The 17,193-nt window shown below is 63.6% G+C and overlaps 2 protein-coding genes across 2 annotated transcripts; one reads left to right on the forward strand and one right to left on the reverse strand.

The window, feature by feature from the left end:
• Nucleotides 1-1,800: 1,800 nt before the first annotated feature.
• Nucleotides 1,801-8,606, forward strand: PKP3 (plakophilin 3). Its single transcript, XM_030451241.1, has 13 exons — nt 1,801-2,128; nt 3,056-3,132; nt 3,280-4,001; nt 4,348-4,471; nt 4,614-4,818; nt 5,046-5,220; nt 5,450-5,567; nt 5,845-6,012; nt 6,356-6,541; nt 6,782-6,935; nt 7,371-7,563; nt 7,926-8,013; nt 8,347-8,606. Exons 1-13 carry the CDS (start codon nt 1,891-1,893, stop codon nt 8,380-8,382), a joined length of 2,484 nt encoding a protein of 827 aa, XP_030307101.1. The 5' UTR covers nt 1,801-1,890; the 3' UTR covers nt 8,383-8,606.
• Nucleotides 8,607-9,537: 931 nt separating this feature from the next.
• On the reverse strand, nt 9,538-14,759 carry SIGIRR (single Ig and TIR domain containing). The gene is made up of 10 exons (XM_008506058.2): nt 14,677-14,759; nt 12,651-12,771; nt 12,164-12,350; nt 11,951-12,081; nt 11,644-11,784; nt 11,387-11,530; nt 11,208-11,310; nt 10,982-11,132; nt 10,273-10,453; nt 9,538-10,138 (listed from the first exon to the last, which is right to left on the reverse strand). Exons 2-10 carry the CDS (start codon nt 12,655-12,657, stop codon nt 9,942-9,944), a joined length of 1,242 nt encoding a protein of 413 aa, XP_008504280.2. The 5' UTR covers nt 12,658-12,771; nt 14,677-14,759; the 3' UTR covers nt 9,538-9,941.
• Nucleotides 14,760-17,193: the final 2,434 nt, after the last annotated feature.

The raw sequence follows: 17,193 nt of genomic DNA on the forward strand, positions 1-17,193 counted from the left end.
GGGGGTGGCAGGTCGGGGGTACACACAGACGACCCTCAGGGTTATCCCTGGGTGCTGTCCCTCCCCACCCACCCAAAAGCAGGGGGCTCCTAGAGATTACATGAAGTCCTTGGACACCATCCCCAAATTGGGGAGGTGGGTTTCTTGCCCCAAGAAGAGGGGGACACACTAGTCCCCAGGTGTGATGCGATGGTGGCACTGGGGTTTGCAGACCTCTGGGGTTTTGTGAGGCCACCAGGCAGGGATCTTCACCCCAAAACCCTGGCCCGCAGCCCTGGCCACCCCGCCCTGGCATCTACCGCTGCTCCTGCTGACGGCGGCACATTCCTGGAGGACAGCCGCCCTTTTCACCCTCCCATGGAAGCTCAAAAGTCACTCTGGAGTTGTCATCAACGTCTTGGTGGCATTGTCATCACCAGGTGTTGTAAAGCCTGGCTGCCAGAACCCTGTCACGCTTCTGCCAGGCGGGGTCCGGCGCGGTGGCACCAAACGCTGAGCTAGGGCTGGCTGGGGAGCCGGGGCCGCGTCGCCACGCCGTCCCTCAAACGGCCAAAGCCAACGCCGGCTTCTCCAGACCCGTGTGCCGTGCCCGACCCGACGGGCAAAACAGCAGGGAAACAGTCAGAGTGTCTGGGTGCGGCTGGGAACGGCCACAGCTCGGCTCAGGAGTGAGCAGCTCAGTTGGCGACTCAGGGGGCTGAGGGGGCAGCGGTGTCAAATAACACCACGGGGGGCTGGGGAGCCCTTCCCGAGCACACCGGGCTGGGGACGGGGAGGGGGTCCGGGACGTGGCGTCCCCCAGCCCGGCCGTGCCGGGGTCTGCCGGGGCGGGTGGGGTGAGTCTAATGAGTACCTGTGCGATGGCAGCGGCTGAGTCACCCGCGTTCCTCACCGCCGGGCCCGCCGCCGCTCAGCCGCCCTTCTTTTTTATTTATTTATTATTATTACTGTTGTTGTTTGCTTGGTTTTGTTGTTTTTTGTTTTTTTTTTTTTTAATTCCCCGGCTGATTTGAAAAGCAAAGCAGGGAGGGTCTGGCCCGGCCGGTAATTACCGCCAATTAGCCCCCGCTCTGGCCCTTTGGCGGATCAGCCCCCTGCACCCGAGGAGTTTGCTGGCTGTGGCGGGGGGCAGCCAGCCCGGGGGGCTGGGGGCAGCAGTGGGGCTGTCCAAACCCCTGAGGTTCACCTAGGAGGTGGCTTGGAGGTCTGGGGCTCTCAGGGAGGGTGCCCAGAGCTTGCCGATGGGGTCACTGGGGGGCCTGGGGCTGGCTGTGGAGCTTGCCCAGAGGTCTGAGGGTCTTGGTCTCATTGGAGAAACATCATGGGGGGTCCAGGAGCCACTGGAGAGGCAGCCTTGGGGGTCTGGGGCTTTCCCAGGAGGGCATGTGGGGGTCCAGACCTAGCTGAGGAGCTCGCCCAGGGCTCCAGGGCTCTCCAGGATGGTTGCTCAAGGGCCACAAGTACTTCAAGGGGCAATGAGGGGGTCTGGAGGCCATGGGAGGCTTCCTGGGGCTCTGCTGGGCAGCCATGGGTGCTGCCCTGCACTCTGGGGATAAACAGGGAAGTTGGCTGGGGGGGGTGGCGTCCGAATCCCACCTCTGGGGTCCGCAGGTCGGACACCCCCCCTCCCAGGTCCACCCGCCTCTCTCATGCCCTCGTCCCCTCGAGGTTGCCCCGGCGGTGGGTGCCGATGGTTGCAGGGGCCCAAGCCTGGCCCCCTCCTCCCCGCCGGCGGTGGAGGCCGAGGCGTGGCGGCGGCGGGGCGGGCCCGGTGCCTCCCCACGGCTCCGGGAGCCGCCGCTGCCGCTCACCTGCGCGGGGCAGCCCGCCTCGCCTCGCCTCGCCCTCCGCCCCACCGCCGCCACCATCGCCGCCACCGTCGCTACAGCCATGGCCACCGCCGTGCAGGACACTAACACCTTCCTGCTCTCGGCCCTGCAGCCCGAGGCCGGTGTCTGCTCGCTGGCCTTGCCCTCCGACCGGCAGCTGGACGGCCGGGGCCGGGAGGCGGCCGAGGCCCAGCGGCTGCGCAGCGCCCGCGTCCAGGAGCAGGTCCGTATCCGCATGATGCTGCGGGGACAAGCGCCCACCCGCCACGACGTCCCCGACCACGCCGACGGCAGCAGAGGTGGGATACCCCCCCTTCCCATGGTTCCCCTGTTGGGAGCCCCTCGGATGGTGAGGGCTTCACCTTGTGTCCCCAAGCCGGGGGGTTGCCCCCCAGCCCAGCTGAGCCCCCCCGAGCCCCCTGCTGCTCCCCCAGCACTGGAGGGTGGGGGTGGGAGGACCCCAGCCTGGGCTCAGTTCACCCAACTCAGGGGTCGTGCCTCAGTTTCCCCACTCACCGTCTTAGGGGATGTTTGCACTGGGGGTCCCACACCCCGCTTTGGGCTATAAGGGGGTTTTCTAGCCCTGGCAGATCCCTCCCTGGCCCCCCTGGGCTCTGAGAGGCACGGCTGGCTGGGCTCCAAGCTCCTCCATTTAACGTCTGCGCTCATGGCCTCCGCCCTGCTGCTTCGCCCCGTTCACCAAAGCCCTCGACCCAGGGTGCTGGGGGACCCCGGTGGTGGGCAGAGAACCCTCCCCTGGCACCCCAAGGGCTGCCCCGGGCACCTAGCATGAATCACGCTCCTGTCACCATCAGGGCTGGTGACATCCCTGTCTCTACTGGTGGCCTTGGGGAGGTGACAAGGCAGCAGGGTGGCACGGGGGGGCAGGGGCTTCCTGCTGGGGCCCCGTCCCAAGGGTGGTGGTGCTGGGACTGGTTTTGGGGGGTGCCCTGGGCTGCTGATCCGGCTGTGGTGGAGCGGACCGGGCTGAGCTGCTGTGTCCCCACCAAGGTGGCAATTAGTCCCCTTGCCGCCAGGGATGATGAGAGGTGGGGAGGCCACCTCCTGCTCCCTGCTGCCAGCAAGCAGAAGGCAGTGTCCTCCCGTTCCCTCATCCCCTGACTCCTGAATCGGGCTGCCCTGGGATGATTTCGAGGTTGTCTTTAGTCCCCCTTTCCCCCCCCCCCCCTCAGTGCTGTCATTGACCCTTTGTCCCCTTGCCACAGGTGGTCAGTACAGCACGACCCTGCGCTCCTCCTTCAGCTCCCGTTCCCAGAGCAATGGTCTGGACCCCAAAGCCTCGGTACGTATCTGGGCCCCGTGCCAGCGCCCATCACTGTGGCACCGGTGATGGCAGCAGAGACCCAGCCTTGGCTCTCAGCCCCGACCCTTCCTGTCCCCTTGGTGGGACGGAGAGCCAGGCTCATGGCCACCCCCTAACCCCCTGCAGCTCTACCAGCCGCTGGCCAAGAAGGACTTTGGGACACTGAAGGGCAGCAGCTGGTCCTCGCGCTCGGCAGTGGACCTCACCCCGCACAAGCGGATGGCGACCATCAGCAACGGAGGCCTGGCCAAGGGCCGGGGCTATGGCTACGCCATGTCGCAGGCTGCCAACACCTCACCACGGCCCAGCTCCTTCCACGAGCGCAACTACCGCTCCCGGCAGAACTTGGACACCCTCTCTCTGCGCTCGCTGCGGCTGACCGACGGGCCGCTGTCCCCCGCTGCCACGGCCGACGACCGCTACAGCGTCCTCTCGGAGCAGCTGGACCCCTTGGGCCATCGTCCCCTCTACAAGAGCCAAGGCAACGGCGGCTTCGCCCGCTCCTACACCTTCGAGAGGCAGCTGAGCGCCGGCTCCGCCACCAAGGCCGCCTCCGACTGGCTGGAGGGCAGCGAGGTGACCCAGAGCCGCACCATCCGCGCGCCCGCCATGCGCACGCTCCAGCGCTTCCAGAGCAACAACCGCTCGCGCCTCAGCACCGGCTCCTTCGGCAGCGTCCAGGCGGCCTCCCAGGCGGGCGTCGGGAGCTCCTACATGGGGATGGTGGAGCACAGCTCCCGCGCGCCCTCCGTGCGCAGCCTGGCCGAGTCTGGACACCACCTGCAGGACCAGCGTGCCATGGAGATGTACAACGGGCACAGCACACTGCTCGGCCACCACGCTGGGGGGTGAGTCCTTGTCTCCCCACCTCGGTCACTCGGTTGAGGGCAAACGCCTCCATCTCCTGCCTGGTGTAACCTTTGCTGCAAGGGAGAGGCAAGATGGTGGGCATCAGTTGGTCCATTGTGGGGGACTCAGGCGTGGTTTGATCTCCACACGTGTCCCACTCTTCTCATGGGCACGTCCTGAGGGTAGAAAGGTACTCGTTCAGCTGGGTCTGGAGAGTAATGTCCCAAGAGCACGGTGGGGAGGGAGAGGAGTTGACAGCTCTCCTCTGAGACGTGGGGTGCAGAGATGGAGGACCCCTGTGGGATCTTGTACTTGGGCTCTTTCTCACCTCTTTGTGGCTTCCAGGTTTGATGACATTGACCTGCCCTCTGCAGTGAAATACCTGATAGCCAGCGACCCCAACCTGCAGGTCCTGGGTGCTGCCTACCTCCAGCACAAATGCTACAGCGACAGCAACGCCAAGAAGCAGGTGAGCACCCAGGAGCCCAAGGAGAGGGGGCTGTACCCAGCTCCTCTGACACGGGGGGGCACCCAGGGAAGGGTGGAGGAAATGGAGGGAGCCCTTGCTGAATGGGAGGACGTCTCAACCCTGCCGGGCTCTCCCCTCCCAGGCCCGCAGCCTCCAGGCCATGCCCAAGCTGGTGAAGCTGTTCAACAGCCCCAACCAGGAGGTGCAGCGCCATGCCACCGGCGCCATGCGCAACCTCATCTATGACAACGCCGAGAACAAGCTGGCACTGGTGGAGGAGAACGGCATCTACGAGCTGATGCGGACGCTGCGGGAGCCCGACGACGAGCTCCGCAAGAATGTCACAGGTTGGGGACGGTGGCAGCAGGGGCCTGGATACCCTGAGGAGGGCATGTGGTGCCCCTGCCCCATGCTTAAAGCTGGGATGACACTTGGCGGGGGTGACCTCTTTGCATTGGTGTTGCCTACCATGTCCTGTGGCTGCTCCTGGCCACAGGTGGTCAGTACGAGGGCCCCCCCAGGCAGGTGAGCCTGGGTGGGTGCTCCCCATGACTGAGGTTCCCTCTCTGTGCAGGGATCCTGTGGAATCTCTCCTCCAGTGACAATCTGAAGGATCGCCTGGCCCGAGACACACTGGAGCAGCTCACGGACCTGGTCCTGGTCCCCCTGTCTGGGCTGGGGGGCTCAGGAGTCATCCAGCAGAATCCCTCAGAGGCAGAGATCTTCTATAACTCCACAGGCTTCCTCAGGTACCTGCTCTGGGCCAGCTCCTGTCCTGCTGTGGGCAAAGATTTGGGAGGGGGAAGAGACACCGTCTGTGTACATAGGGAGCACCATCCCCAGAGCATGTTTCTGGGGTCCCCATCCCATGCAGTTCTTGTGCATCAAGGCAAAGTCCCAGGAGAGGTGTTGGCTGTTCTCCACTCAGTGAGGCAGGAGGGGTCTTCTCACTGTGATGGCCCCATGTTCCTTGTGCAGGAACCTCAGCTCTGCCAGCCAGCAAACCCGACAGAAGATGCGTGAGTGCCACGGGCTGGTGGACTCCATGATCCATTACGTGAACAGCTCCCTGGAAGTGGGCAAGTCAGAGGATAAGGTGAGCCCCGGGAGCTGGGGGGGTTTGGTTGCCCCCAGAGGGGCTGCTGCTCCCACCCTCCTGAAAGCCCAGTGCCAAGGCCATCAGGTGCACGTCCTGAGGTGGTGGTGGGACAACCAGCCTGGCTCCATTCCTCCTTACCGTGCACCTCTGGTGTCCTTGGGGTGCCTCTGGCCAAGGAAGCCCCACGGGATAGTGGCCTGGGGGACACGCCAGCTGGAGATGCCCTGGCAGGTGACACAAGAACTGACACCCTGGTGTTCCATCACCCCCTTAGAGTGTGGAGAACGCCGTCTGTGTCCTACGCAACCTCTCCTACCGCCTCTACGATGAGATGCCCCCCTCCTCCCTCCAGCGCCTGGAAGGCCACAGGAGGAACACCAGTGGGATGGTGACAGGGGAGCTGGTGGGCTGCTTCAGCCCCCAGAGCAAGAAGGCACGAGAGGTCAGCGGTGGGGACCACGACAGCCATGTCACCTGGGGTGGGGTTGGCACTGGGAAGCAGCTGGCAGCGGAGGTGACGCTGGGGCGGAGGTGGACGCTGGCCTGGGCTGGTGGGTGGGACACATGGGTGATCTCAGCAGAGGGTGAATCAGGGGTGTGGGGAGGTGAATCAGGGGTGTGGGGAGGTGAATCAGGGTGCCGAGCCCCTGTTTTGCTGTGCCATGGGGTATGACACAGCCAGGGTGACCTGCCAGGTCACTGCCAGCCCAAAGGTTGAGGAGAAGGGGGACGCCAGCACTGAGGGACAATGCCAACACCTAACGGTGCCTCCCCCATCCTTGCAGCACTACCTGAACGCGGACATTGTCACCTTCACGGAGGTCTCCAAGGACCCCAAGGGTATGGAGTGGCTCTGGAACCCGCAGATCGTCGGCATCTACAACCGGCTGCTGCAGCGCTGCGAGCTCAACAAGCACACGACGGAGGCGGCCTCGGGCGCCTTGCAGAACATCACTGCCGGGGACCGCAGGGTGAGGACACGGAGAGGAACTTCCCCGGGCTGTCCCCACCATGTCACAGCCGTGCCCAGGGAGGGGACACACTAACCTGCCTTTCCTGGGTGGGGGCTGTGGCCGTCCTGCTGCTCACCACCTGGGCATGGTCACCTCGTCCTGGCCCTGCTGAGCAGGAGGAGGAGGAGGAGAGGGAGGAGGATGGGGTGGGTGGAGGTGGCAGTGTTGGGGGTCTCCCAGCGGGTGTTTTCCTGGCAGTGGGCGGGCGTGCTGAGCCGGCTGGCCCTGGAGCAGGAGCGCATCCTCAACCCTGTTCTGGACCGCGTCCGCACCGCCGACCACCACCAGCTGCGCTCCCTCACCGGCCTCATCCGCAACCTCTCCCGCCACGCCCGCAACAAGGACGAGATGTGTGAGTGCTGGGGTGGGCTGGGGCTGCAGGAGGAGCCCCACAGACACCCCTCACCCTGTTCCTCCTTGGTCTGGCCTCCAGATGTGTCTCAGTACCTTTCCGCCCCTGCATCCCTCTTCCCAACTGAGAATGTGGTGGATGGTCTGCCCCCCACCCCGGGAACCAAACAACCCCCACAGCTTCTGCTCTACCTCCAGCCCCACCATCTCACTTGGCTTTCTCCTTGTCCCCAAACTCCTCTCCCTGGTGCCAAGGGGTCTCAGTGGAGACTTCAGAGAGCAAAGGGCTTGGAGATGTCCTTGGTGCTGCCCTGCAGGTCCTTGGCTGGACCCTCTGTCCCTTCATTGCCCTCTGGGGTTGCAGGGTTCACTCCCAGGCTGCTGCGTGTCCCCTGGGTTTGGCCACCAGCCCTGACGTGATGCCTTTGCCCACCAGCAACCAAGGTGGTCAGCCACTTGATCGAGAAGCTGCCGGGAAGCATCGGGGACAAGGCACCACCCGCTGATGTCATCGTCAACATCATCGCAGTCCTCAACAACCTGGTGGTGGAGAGTCCCATGGCTGCCCGTGACATCGTCTACTTTGATGGCCTCAGGAAGCTCTTCTACATCAAGAAGAGAAGGGACAGGTGGGAGCTCCCTGTCCACTCTGCTGTCCAGTCCTGCTCCTCCCTTGCTCCCTCCCACAACCAGTCTCTTCCCAAGGTTTGGTGCTGGGCTTCCCTAGACCACCTCAAGGTGGCCTCATGACCACCTCCTTGCCCTTTGCCACCACCATGGAGTTGTCCATTGCTGCAGCCACCATCTTCCCATGTGGGTGCTTCTCACCTCTCCTGGCAAAAGCACTTCCCACCCTGCCCATCGTGGTGTGCTCCAGCCTTTAGTTTTCTGCTTCTTCCCATCAGCACTAAGTCCCCACCCTCAGCCCCTCCTGGGGTGGTGTCCCTGGGGTGGTGGCATTAAAGCTCATTGTGTCCTGTCTCTGTCCCAGCTCGGACCATGAGAAATCCTCAAGAGCAGCAGCCAGCCTCCTGGGCAACATGTGGCAGTACACCAAGCTCCACCGGGACTTCAAGATGGTACGTGCCACCCTTGGATGCCCCCTCTGGCTGGTGGGATCCTGGGAGAGGGTCCCACGGGAGTGAAGGTCAGGGCTTCACCCTGGAAAGCCACACTACTCAAATGCTTTCAGGCATGCGGTGGCCCCCAACTCCATCCCTCCCTCTCTGTGGTGGCACCTGCGCCAGCAGCGAGGGGACAGCCACATGCCCAGCATGGGGACAGCACAGCCCTGTTGGTGTTTGTGTTGGCATTCCCACCCCCAGCGAGGGGCAGGCAGGGCTGTCCTGGGCAGGAGGGGTGACAGTGCTGGTGTGTACCCCTCGTGTGACAGTGGCCTTGTCTCCTTGCAGAAGGGGTACCGGAAGGAGGACTTCCTTGGCCTGTGAGGACAACCCCAGGAGCCACCTGCCTGGCCCTGGCTCTCCCTGCTGGGCTGCTCCTCGTGTCCTGGGGAGGCTCCTCACCACCAGACCCCCACCCTGTAGTGTAGTCCCTGCTGTGTCCCTCATGCCTCCCCCTTCCCCGGGTTGGGGACACTTGTCCTCCCTCCTGCCACAGCCGGTGACAGCTTTTGGCTTTGTCATGGGGCCCCACTGGGATCCCAGGTAGAGGGGGATGGCCCCACCGCACCCAAAGGTCTTCAGCCCCCAGGGACCCTGCCTGCTCAGGGGGGTGGTGGCTCAGCAGGGGCGCAGGAGCTGCTTGGGGGGGCTGGTGAGGAGGGGGCTCCGGGGGGCACCCCAGCTCCCTGTCTCGGGGTGCACTGGGGGCTGGTGCCACTGCGTGGGAGCAGGGCAGGCTGTGGGCTTCCCTCTGGGTGGGGAGGGGGCTTTGCAGAGCTCAGGGGGTTTGTTGGGACATCCAAGGGGGCTTCCCAGGTTTTTAGGGGGTGCCAAAGCAGCTGCAAGGAGCTGGGAAGCAGCACTGGCAACGGGCAGCTGAGTGCCCCCTGTGCAGGGGCTGTGGCTGAGGATGCTCGGGCCCTCGCTGAGAGAAGCTGGGAGGGGGGGGGGGGTCTCAGTGCCACAATGTCCCCACCCGAACACCTTGCAGGGACTGTCCCTGTGCTCCTGGCTGGTGTGGTGCCTCCCCGTGGGGTGGGGATGTGTCCCGAGTGCCTGGCGCTGGTGGGGCCGCGGATCTGAAGCTCAGGGTGGGCAGCGTGGTGGCTTCGCTCTGCCGGGGGGCTGGGGGGGGAGACCCGGGGCTTGGGGGACGTCGTGCACCCCCGGGGGGAAACGAGGTAGAGTGGGGAGTGGGGGGAAGACCAGTGGCACTGCTGGGAGGGGACATGTCCAGGGTTGGTGTGACCCCCCCGGTGAGGTGGGGCTGGGTGTCACAGGGTGTTTGTCTCCCCAGCTCTCTGTGTACAAACTCCCCAAGCCCGGAGTACCCCAAAATAAAGGCCTTGATGGATGCTTTTGCCTGGCAGGTGGGATGGGAGCAGCCATCCCACAGGATGTGGGGTGTGGCACAGGGACAGGACACAGTGCTGCCTGCCCCAAAACCCACCAGGGGCACCCGTGTCCACGCAGATGGACAAGACCCTCTGGGAGCAGCAGCATTTTTATTGCCAGGGGGGTTTCTGTGGGAGGGAGGGTGCTGCAGCCACTCCCGCCCCAGCATTACCTGGCCCCTGGGCTGCTGGGACTGGGTGTGTTGCTTCTCGGGGAGCATCACCCATCCCAACACTTGTCCATCACACAGGAAAACCTTTCCTGGGGCCCATGGCAAGGGGCACAACACCCAAGGGTGCCCAGGCAGTATGAGCAGGGGTGTCCCCTGGTGATGGTTTTCCACCATGGAGCATGCTGCCAGAAGGAGCCAGCTCCTGTCTTTCCCACCAAGACCTTGGCTTTGGTGCCACCATAACACTCGGGCTCCTCTGGGTTCATGCAGCCCCACAGGGATGGGGGATGCCACCCGTGCTGGCCCATGGCCACGCTCAGATGTCATCCTCTGTCACCAAGCAGTAGAAGTCTGTGCGGGCACCATAGTTGCGTGACCCCAGGTCTGAGACATCGAGCTCGTGGCTGTCCCTCAGCTGCGTGTCCTCTGTCGTGCTGGCAGCTGAGGCCATGGGAGTGCGGGGGCCACGGAGGCGAGGAGGCAGGGGGCTCCCAAAAACATACCCTCGGAGGCCTGGAGAGAGGAGGGAGATGGGTTTAGGTGGTGGGGAAGGGGCTGAACCCACCTCAGGAGGGTGGAGCATGGCTCAAAGGTGGCCTCAGGACCCCATCTGCCCCACACCAGGAGAAGAAGCAGGGGACAAGGACCTGTCCCGAGGTCCCCGTCTGGGTGGAGGTCTCCCCCACTGTCCAGGTAGCTGCTGTGCAGGATCAGCATGGGGTCCTTGTCCTCCTGCAGCTGGGTCTGCGGGTCCCCTGTGGTCCCCTGGGAGGAGATCTTGCGGGGCAGGGCCAGGCACAGCTCCTTCCAGAAGTCCGATGAGGGGGTCTGAAGGGGCAGGGAGCAGAGGAGCTGTGTTGGGACCACCACAAAGCCAAGCCCAGCTCTGCACGAGGCTGAGGAGATCTTGGGGCTCAGCTCCCTCTTCCCAGGGCTGAGAGCTCAGCCACGGGGAGGGCTGTGCTCCTGGTGTGGCACCGTGCCCAGCGCTGGTGGAGAAACCGGCTTAACCTGCTGAAACCCTCCCGAGGGCTGCAGCTCCCAGCCTGGCCCTGGAATGGCCACAGCAGCCATGGGCCAGAGCTTCCCTCTGGGAGCCAAGGCTGGGGGAGAGCTCGGAGCAGTCAGGGGCTCCTGAGCACCCGAGTTTGGGTTTGGGGAGTGAGTACCCAGAGCTGGGGCTGTTGCTGGTGAGTTTTCAAAGATCACCTCTGAAGGACGAGTGCCCCAGCCTGGTTTTTAGCAGCACCGAGGCACAGGGAGCAGCCCTGGAGCCCTATGGGGAGGCTGACACAACACGGGGTGCTGGGGATGGAAGGGGGGTGTGGGTGGGAGGAGGTCACGCTCGTCTCTCACCATGGAGCCAGCTCTCCACACCAGCAAGGTGACGGCGTTTCGGTACTGCTTCAGCAGGCTGATGGCAGGGTGGGTGATCTCCCGGTGCTGACTCTCAAAGATGATGAAGATGGGTTTCTTGGAAAGCTCCAGCAGCCTCCAGAGCCCTTCCCTGCGAGACAGGCCAGTGGCAGGAGGGGGAAGGACCCACCAGCCCTTCTCCCCGCAGCACAGGACCTGCTCCTACCTGAAGCTGCTGTTGCACCAGTCTTGCTCCAGGTAGGCGACAGAGAGGACCAGGATGAGCCGCCGGCACCGGCTCACGTTCATGATCAGATCGGCCGAGGGCTCTGCGGGCAAAGGGAGCTCAAGCCCCAGGTCCTGGCGTTGCTCCCCTGCCCAGCCCGGTGTGGGGCTGGTGCCTACCTGAGTTGGGCAGGATGTTTTGCTCGTCCAGGAAGAGTTTGTAGCCATAGCGGTTCTCCAGCTGTGGCTTCACGATGAAGTGGACGAACTTTCGGTCATCCGGGGCGGTGGCGTGGGAGACGTAAGCGTCGTACAGCTTCCCGTCTGGGGGGCCATGGGGACAGGGGATGGAACACCAGGGAGGGCTCTGCCTGCCAGATAGCCCCTGCTCCGGGGTATGGGGGTTACCACCTCTGTGCCCAGGCCTGGCAGCTCACCATTGATCTCCAGCTCGCCATAGCGGTTCTGGTACCAGAGGAGCAGGCTCAGGCGGCACCGGACATAAAGCCCAGCCAGGAGCACCAGGAGCACCAGGACCAGGAGGGCTGCCAGCACTGCAGGCGCATGCCCTGCTGCCTCTGCAAGGACAAGGAAGGACATGGTGAGTGTGGTCAGTGGCCCCTCGCTCAGGTTTTCTGGGTTTGGGTTGGGTTTGCGCCACGTTGGGCTCCCTTGGGAGAGGCAGTGGTGTCCCCATGGTGCTGCCCTCCCCCTTGTCCCTGCTCTGTCCCCTTCTGTCCCTACCCACTCGCCGCAGGGTGAAGGTGGCTGTGGCGTTGCTGACCCAGCAGGTGAACACCCCGAAGTCGGAGTCGTGTGTGAGGTTGAGCTGCAGGACGCTGCCAAGGAGCCACTCTGAGGCATTCTGGGCGAGCCTGGGGGGAGATAGAGCCACTGTGGGTTGGGAGCCACCCTGATGTGGATGTGGATGGACAGAGCCTGGGACGGGCTCCTTACCAAGTGGTGTCCTGGCTGCTGTTGGTGTCCAGGGGCTGCCCATCTTTGGCCCAGGCAGGGAGGTGCTGGCAGGGCTGGGTGGCTGCCCAGCGCACGGTGCAGTTCAGGGTTACCTGGCTGCCCAGCGCCAGCTCCAGCGTCTCGTTGGTGGCCGGGACGAGGATTTCGGGGGGCACGCTGCAAAGGTCTGGGAGGGAGGCACAGCAGAGAAGGGGCTTTCAGGTGGGAAAGCTGATCCAGCTCCCAGCTGGGGCAGGCAGCTTCTCGGAGCCATCCCAGCCTCCCCGGAAAAACGAGCTCTGCCGCGGGGCTCAGGTGCTTGCAGCTCTCCTGCAACAGGCTGAGCTGGTTTGGGGGGGCTGGGACAGACCCTTGCCCACCCTGCGAGGCAAAGCCAGGGCAGTGAGCAGGACCCTGTGTGGTGCCCGCCCAGCGAGGGGTTCATCCCGGCTGAGAACTTGGGGCAGGGTTTGGTTTCGCAGCTTACCTGCCATGGCGTGCTCACGGGGGAGCTGCCGGCATCGCCGCGGGGTGGGCGGGCAGCACAGCCCCCGCACGGCTCTGCTGCGGGGCAAAGTCCTCCGGGGCTGCCGCGGGGAGGGCTGGGCCTGGGAAAGGTCAGAAACGGCTCCGTCAGCCCTGGCTGCTTCAGGCACAGGGAGCGTCCCGGACGGCCCCATCCTTCCCCGCGGCGTTTTGGGTCGGGGGGGTGGTGGGTGCTGTGCTGCGGTAAAGCCAAAGCCATGTCCCGGCCCTGGCTTGGTGGCACCGTGACACTGTCCGTCCCCACGCAGCCTGGCTTTGCCAACCGTGAATTTACAGGTGGGAGGTGATTAATGACCAACCAGAGGCTCCAGGACATAACAAATGTGGCTCTGGCTGAAGGGCAAGGAGCCGTGGTCATGGATCAACCACGGGGCAGGAGACCCAGCCAGCTGCCCCCGTGCCTGCACCCAGGGGGACCCTCTGGGACCCTCTTTGTGCTGCCAGCCCCCTGTCTGGGCTGCAGTGCTGCTTCCTGCCTGAGGTGACCTCTCTAAACTGGCAGAGGGGAGGTTTATGTCAGACATGAGGGTGCTGAGCCCCTGACCCCCAGGTTGCCCCCAGAAGCTGTGGCTGCCCCATCCCTGGCAGTGTTGAAGGTTGGATGGGGCTTGGAGCCCCCTGGGCTGGGGGAGGTGTCCCTGCCCATGGCAGGGTGATTTTTAAGGTCCCTCCAACCCAAACCATTGGATGAGTGGATGATTCTGTAATTTATATCAGGGTTCCAGTCTCCTGAGCTCTGAGCTCTGGTAGCATTGAGCTTGCCCCCCTGGACACACATTTCCCCCACGTTTGGGGGCTCAGTGTACTGCTACCCTGCAGCTGTGCTGGGGCAGAGGTGTGCCATGTGTGGGGACAGGTAGGGAGCAGGGGGACCATCCCCAGCTGGCACTGTGCACTGGATGGCAGTGGCACTGCCATAGCCCTGCAGGGAGGGTGGCACCGGGGAGGAGACCCCACACCCCACTGGTACATCACGGGGGTGCCAAGGGGCACCAGGAGCAAATGGGAAAGGGGTTGGGCTCCTCTGTCCCCAAACACCTCCAGAGCCCCGGGGTGTGTCTGCTGGGGACAATGTGGGAATAACAAGGACATCGTCTTGCCCTTGTAAGCTGTAAAGACAGCCAGTGTGACTGCTGGGGCCAGGAGGGGTAAAAATATCTCTCTCAGCTGCTTCTTTGCTCAGAGCTTGATCGCACTCGGTTGCAAACTGGTTTTGGTAAGAGGAGGGGGTGGAGGCTGGGCTGGGCCCTGCAGAAACAGCAGGTGCCAGGCACGGGGTGAGTCTGGGGGTCAAGGTACAGGCAGGATGATTGTCCAGTGTTCAGCTTGAGCAGCTGGAGAGCGATTGAGACCTAAAGCACTGCGGGGTTTCTCTGTGCCCAAGGATGGAGATGAGCCAGCCCACCCTGCTCTCAGATGGGGAAGGAGCTGGGAGCCACTACCCCAGGCTGGCCAGGGGCTCCCTCTGCCCAGTGGGATGCTCTGGCTCCTGCCTGATGGGTCACCTGTAAATAGTTGTGCTCCAACAGTTGGAAATGAGGAAGCCCCAACAAGACACAGACTGTCTGGGGAGTTTGGGGAGGTCCTGAACACCTCCCTGTCCCCTGCAGAGGCGCAGCCATCCAGGGCCCTGTGGCTCCAGGGCACACAATGGCGACAAAGGGGAGCAGGGTTCCAGGGCTGCTGCCCGCCAGGGAGGGAGGAGCACAGGGTGAGGGGCAGCAGCTCCCTCCCATGTCCTCCCACCTCTTGGGGTTCGTGGTGCTCCAAGCACGGCACAGGACCCTGTGGTGGCAGTGGGTGCTTGGGTGGTGGCATCCCCCAGAGCATGGCCATGGGGAGGGGGCAGGGCAGAGCTGCCGGGGGGACAAGCAGGGACACACAGCACCCCAGTGAAACCCTCCTGACCCCAGCCAGGACGGCATCAGCACGGAAAGGGCAGCAGAGCAGAGCAGAGCTGTATTTACCTTCCAAGCTTCCCCCCGTGCCTTGGCCACAGGCTCCCCGCCAGCCACGCACCTCCTGCGCCGCTCCCGCCGACCGGACCTGCCGGGTCCCTGCTTGGATTTCCTCTTTTAATTTTTTTTTTTAAATTTTTTTTTTAAGTATTGTATTTATTTCCCCCCTGGCAGCCCAGCCCCTGCCCTTCCCCGGGCTCGCTGCCCCAATGGCCGGGCGCCAGGCCTGCTGGAGGGGTTGGCCGTCCCGCTGCTCCACCTCCATCTCCACCTGAACCTGCGGGGAAAAAAAATAAATCAAATAACCCTGGCTTTAGGGGACAGGAAAAGGAAAAAGAAAAAAAAATTAAAAAGAGAAAAAAAAAAAAAGGGAAGACACCCCCCACACACACACACAGCATCCCCGGGCAGGTTCCAGGAGGAGGAAACCCCCGTGGCTGGAAAAGCCCACGGAGGTGTCGGGGCAGGATGAAGCCCACACCCGGCACCGGTAATTCCAGCTCCCCCGCGGCAGCCTGGGGGGGTCTGCTCAGGGCAGAGGCTGAGTTTGGGGTGAGGGTTGCAGAGCACCCACAAACTCAGCACTCTCAGGTTTGGTTCAGGTGAGCGGGAGATGGAGGGAGGTGGTGGTGGGGGGGAAGTCTGGGGGTCTCCCCTCTGTTTCCTTCCTCTCTGTGATTTTAAAAGGTTCTTTGCAGGCTGGAGCCGACCCCCTGGGGTGGCTCGTCCGGCTGGTGCTGGGCGGTACCGACACCGATCAGCGGGAAGCGGGCAGAGCCCTGGCTGTCCCCGGGCAGAGCTCTGCTGCGGCTGCAACCAGCCCCGGCCGGCGGAGAGAAACACCGACCGGACACGCAGCGAAAACATCGCCCAGCACCTGCTTTGGGGCTAAAAAGGGGAGAAAAGGGGCAGCTCTGCCCCGGACAGGGCCTGGCTCCAGCAGGGTGAGGGGCCCGGGGCTGGTGCCGGGCTCTTGGCCCGCAGCCTTCACACCTCCCCGCTGCGGCTGGGTGGGGCCCCGCCGGCCGGGAAGCGCTGCTGCAGCTCCCGATCCGGTTAAACAATGGTTCTACCCTCCCCCTTGTATAAAAAACCAAACCAAAACCACGCAATAAACCCCGGGAGAGGAGCGGTGCAGCAGGGGCTGCCGCCTGTGGGGCTTGAACAGCGTGGAAGAGCGGCCATGGCGCTCCCCACTCTACACGACCGTCCTTCCCCCTTCTCATTGCCCTTCCCCGCGTGTTTTCGCTTCTAATTACTCATTTATTGATTTTATTTATTTTTTTTCAGCAAGCGCCTCTCGCGGCCCGGTTGAAGCGGAGCCCGCGCCCGCTGTTTCCATGGCAACTGCCCGCCGCCGCGCCGGAAGCGGCTCTTCCCATCCTCCCGCGGTGCATGCCGGGTATTGTAGTCCTGCTACTGCCTCCCTCGCCCCGAGGTGCGGCCGCGGAACTACCGCTCCCAGCATGCCCCGCGCCGCCACACTATGGCGGCAGCGCCCGGCGTGGGAACTGGGGGGGCCGTGGCTGGATGGCGCTGGGTCTGGGGGCTCCAACACACCCCGAGGGATCAGGCTCGGAACGAGGGAGGCCAGAGCGGGCTTGGCCTGGCCTGCGGGCTGTGTAAATGTGTCACGGGTCGGGCCTTGGGGCTGCTCGCAGTGGGAAACATCCCAACGCCAAGTCCCGTTTGGTTGCTGCGCAGCTGGTGTGGGGCTGCAAAAGGGACAGAGGGAATGGTGCTGGGGCTGTGTCCAGAGGAGCGGGTGCTTGAGCAGCAGTTCTGGGGAGGAGTTCTGTGCCCCCCGTATCCCTGGCCAGGCTGTAAAGCTGGTGTGGACCTCCTGGGTTTATGGGGTGATAAAAGATCTCGGGATGCCCAGGTCCTGGGGATGGCAAGGGAGGAGGGCTGGCAAACTGGGAGCTGATCAAATCTTTCTTGTCCAGCATTTATTCCTCTGGGTGGGTGAGTTAAAAGGAGTGGAGGTGGCTTTGGTCACAGCAGTGAAAGGACAAGGCAAAGCTGAGAGTACTGAGCCTTCCTCTGCAGGGATCCTCGGGGACGTCACCTCTGGGAACAGCCTCGGGATCTTCTCTGCAGCTCTGTGTTTCTGTCACCCCAGCACACTGAACAAGCTGCTCAGCACCAGCTCTGGGCTGCACAGACACTTGAGCTCCACCCTTTAGGTTATCCATGTTAAGACAAAAAAAAAACCCGGTTTTGGGGTGACAGTTTCTTTGGGTGACATTGGCTGCAAAGGAGGGAGGTGGGAGTGAGGGCAGTGTGAGTGCGGGGACTTGGTGGCAGCTGGAGGTCTGGCTGCTGGTGCCCGGGAGGGTAATTCCCCCTGTTCTGGTAGGGATGAGCCAGGAGCAGCAGTTGGGATGCTCTGGGTGGGTGCAGAGGTTCGGCAGAGCCCGGGGCAGAGCCCAGCCCAGTTATCATCACAAAGAGCTGCATTTCTCCAGTGCTGCTGGAGCTGGAGCTGCAGGCAGGCAGTGGTCGTGCCAAGGGGATTATCCTGGT

This window comes from Calypte anna, chromosome 5 (assembly GCF_003957555.1).
Source record: "Calypte anna isolate BGI_N300 chromosome 5, bCalAnn1_v1.p, whole genome shotgun sequence".
Classification (NCBI taxonomy): Eukaryota; Metazoa; Chordata; class Aves; order Apodiformes; family Trochilidae; genus Calypte; species Calypte anna.

Coding starts and splice junctions, on each gene's coding strand:
- PKP3 (XM_030451241.1), top strand. CDS start 1,891: ATGGCCACCGCCGTGCAGGACACTAACACCTTCCTGCTCTCGGCCCTG. Junction 2,129..3,055: donor CCACGCCGACGGCAGCAGAG/GTGGGATACCCC, acceptor CCCTTGCCACAG/GTGGTCAGTACAGCACGACC. Junction 4,472..4,613: donor ACAGCAACGCCAAGAAGCAG/GTGAGCACCCAG, acceptor CTCCCCTCCCAG/GCCCGCAGCCTCCAGGCCAT.
- SIGIRR (XM_008506058.2), bottom strand. Junction 11,785..11,950: donor CTTCACCCTGCGGCGAGTGG/GTAGGGACAGAA, acceptor TTGTCCTTGCAG/AGGCAGCAGGGCATGCGCCT. Junction 11,133..11,207: donor TGGTGCAACAGCAGCTTCAG/GTAGGAGCAGGT, acceptor CCTGTCTCGCAG/GGAAGGGCTCTGGAGGCTGC.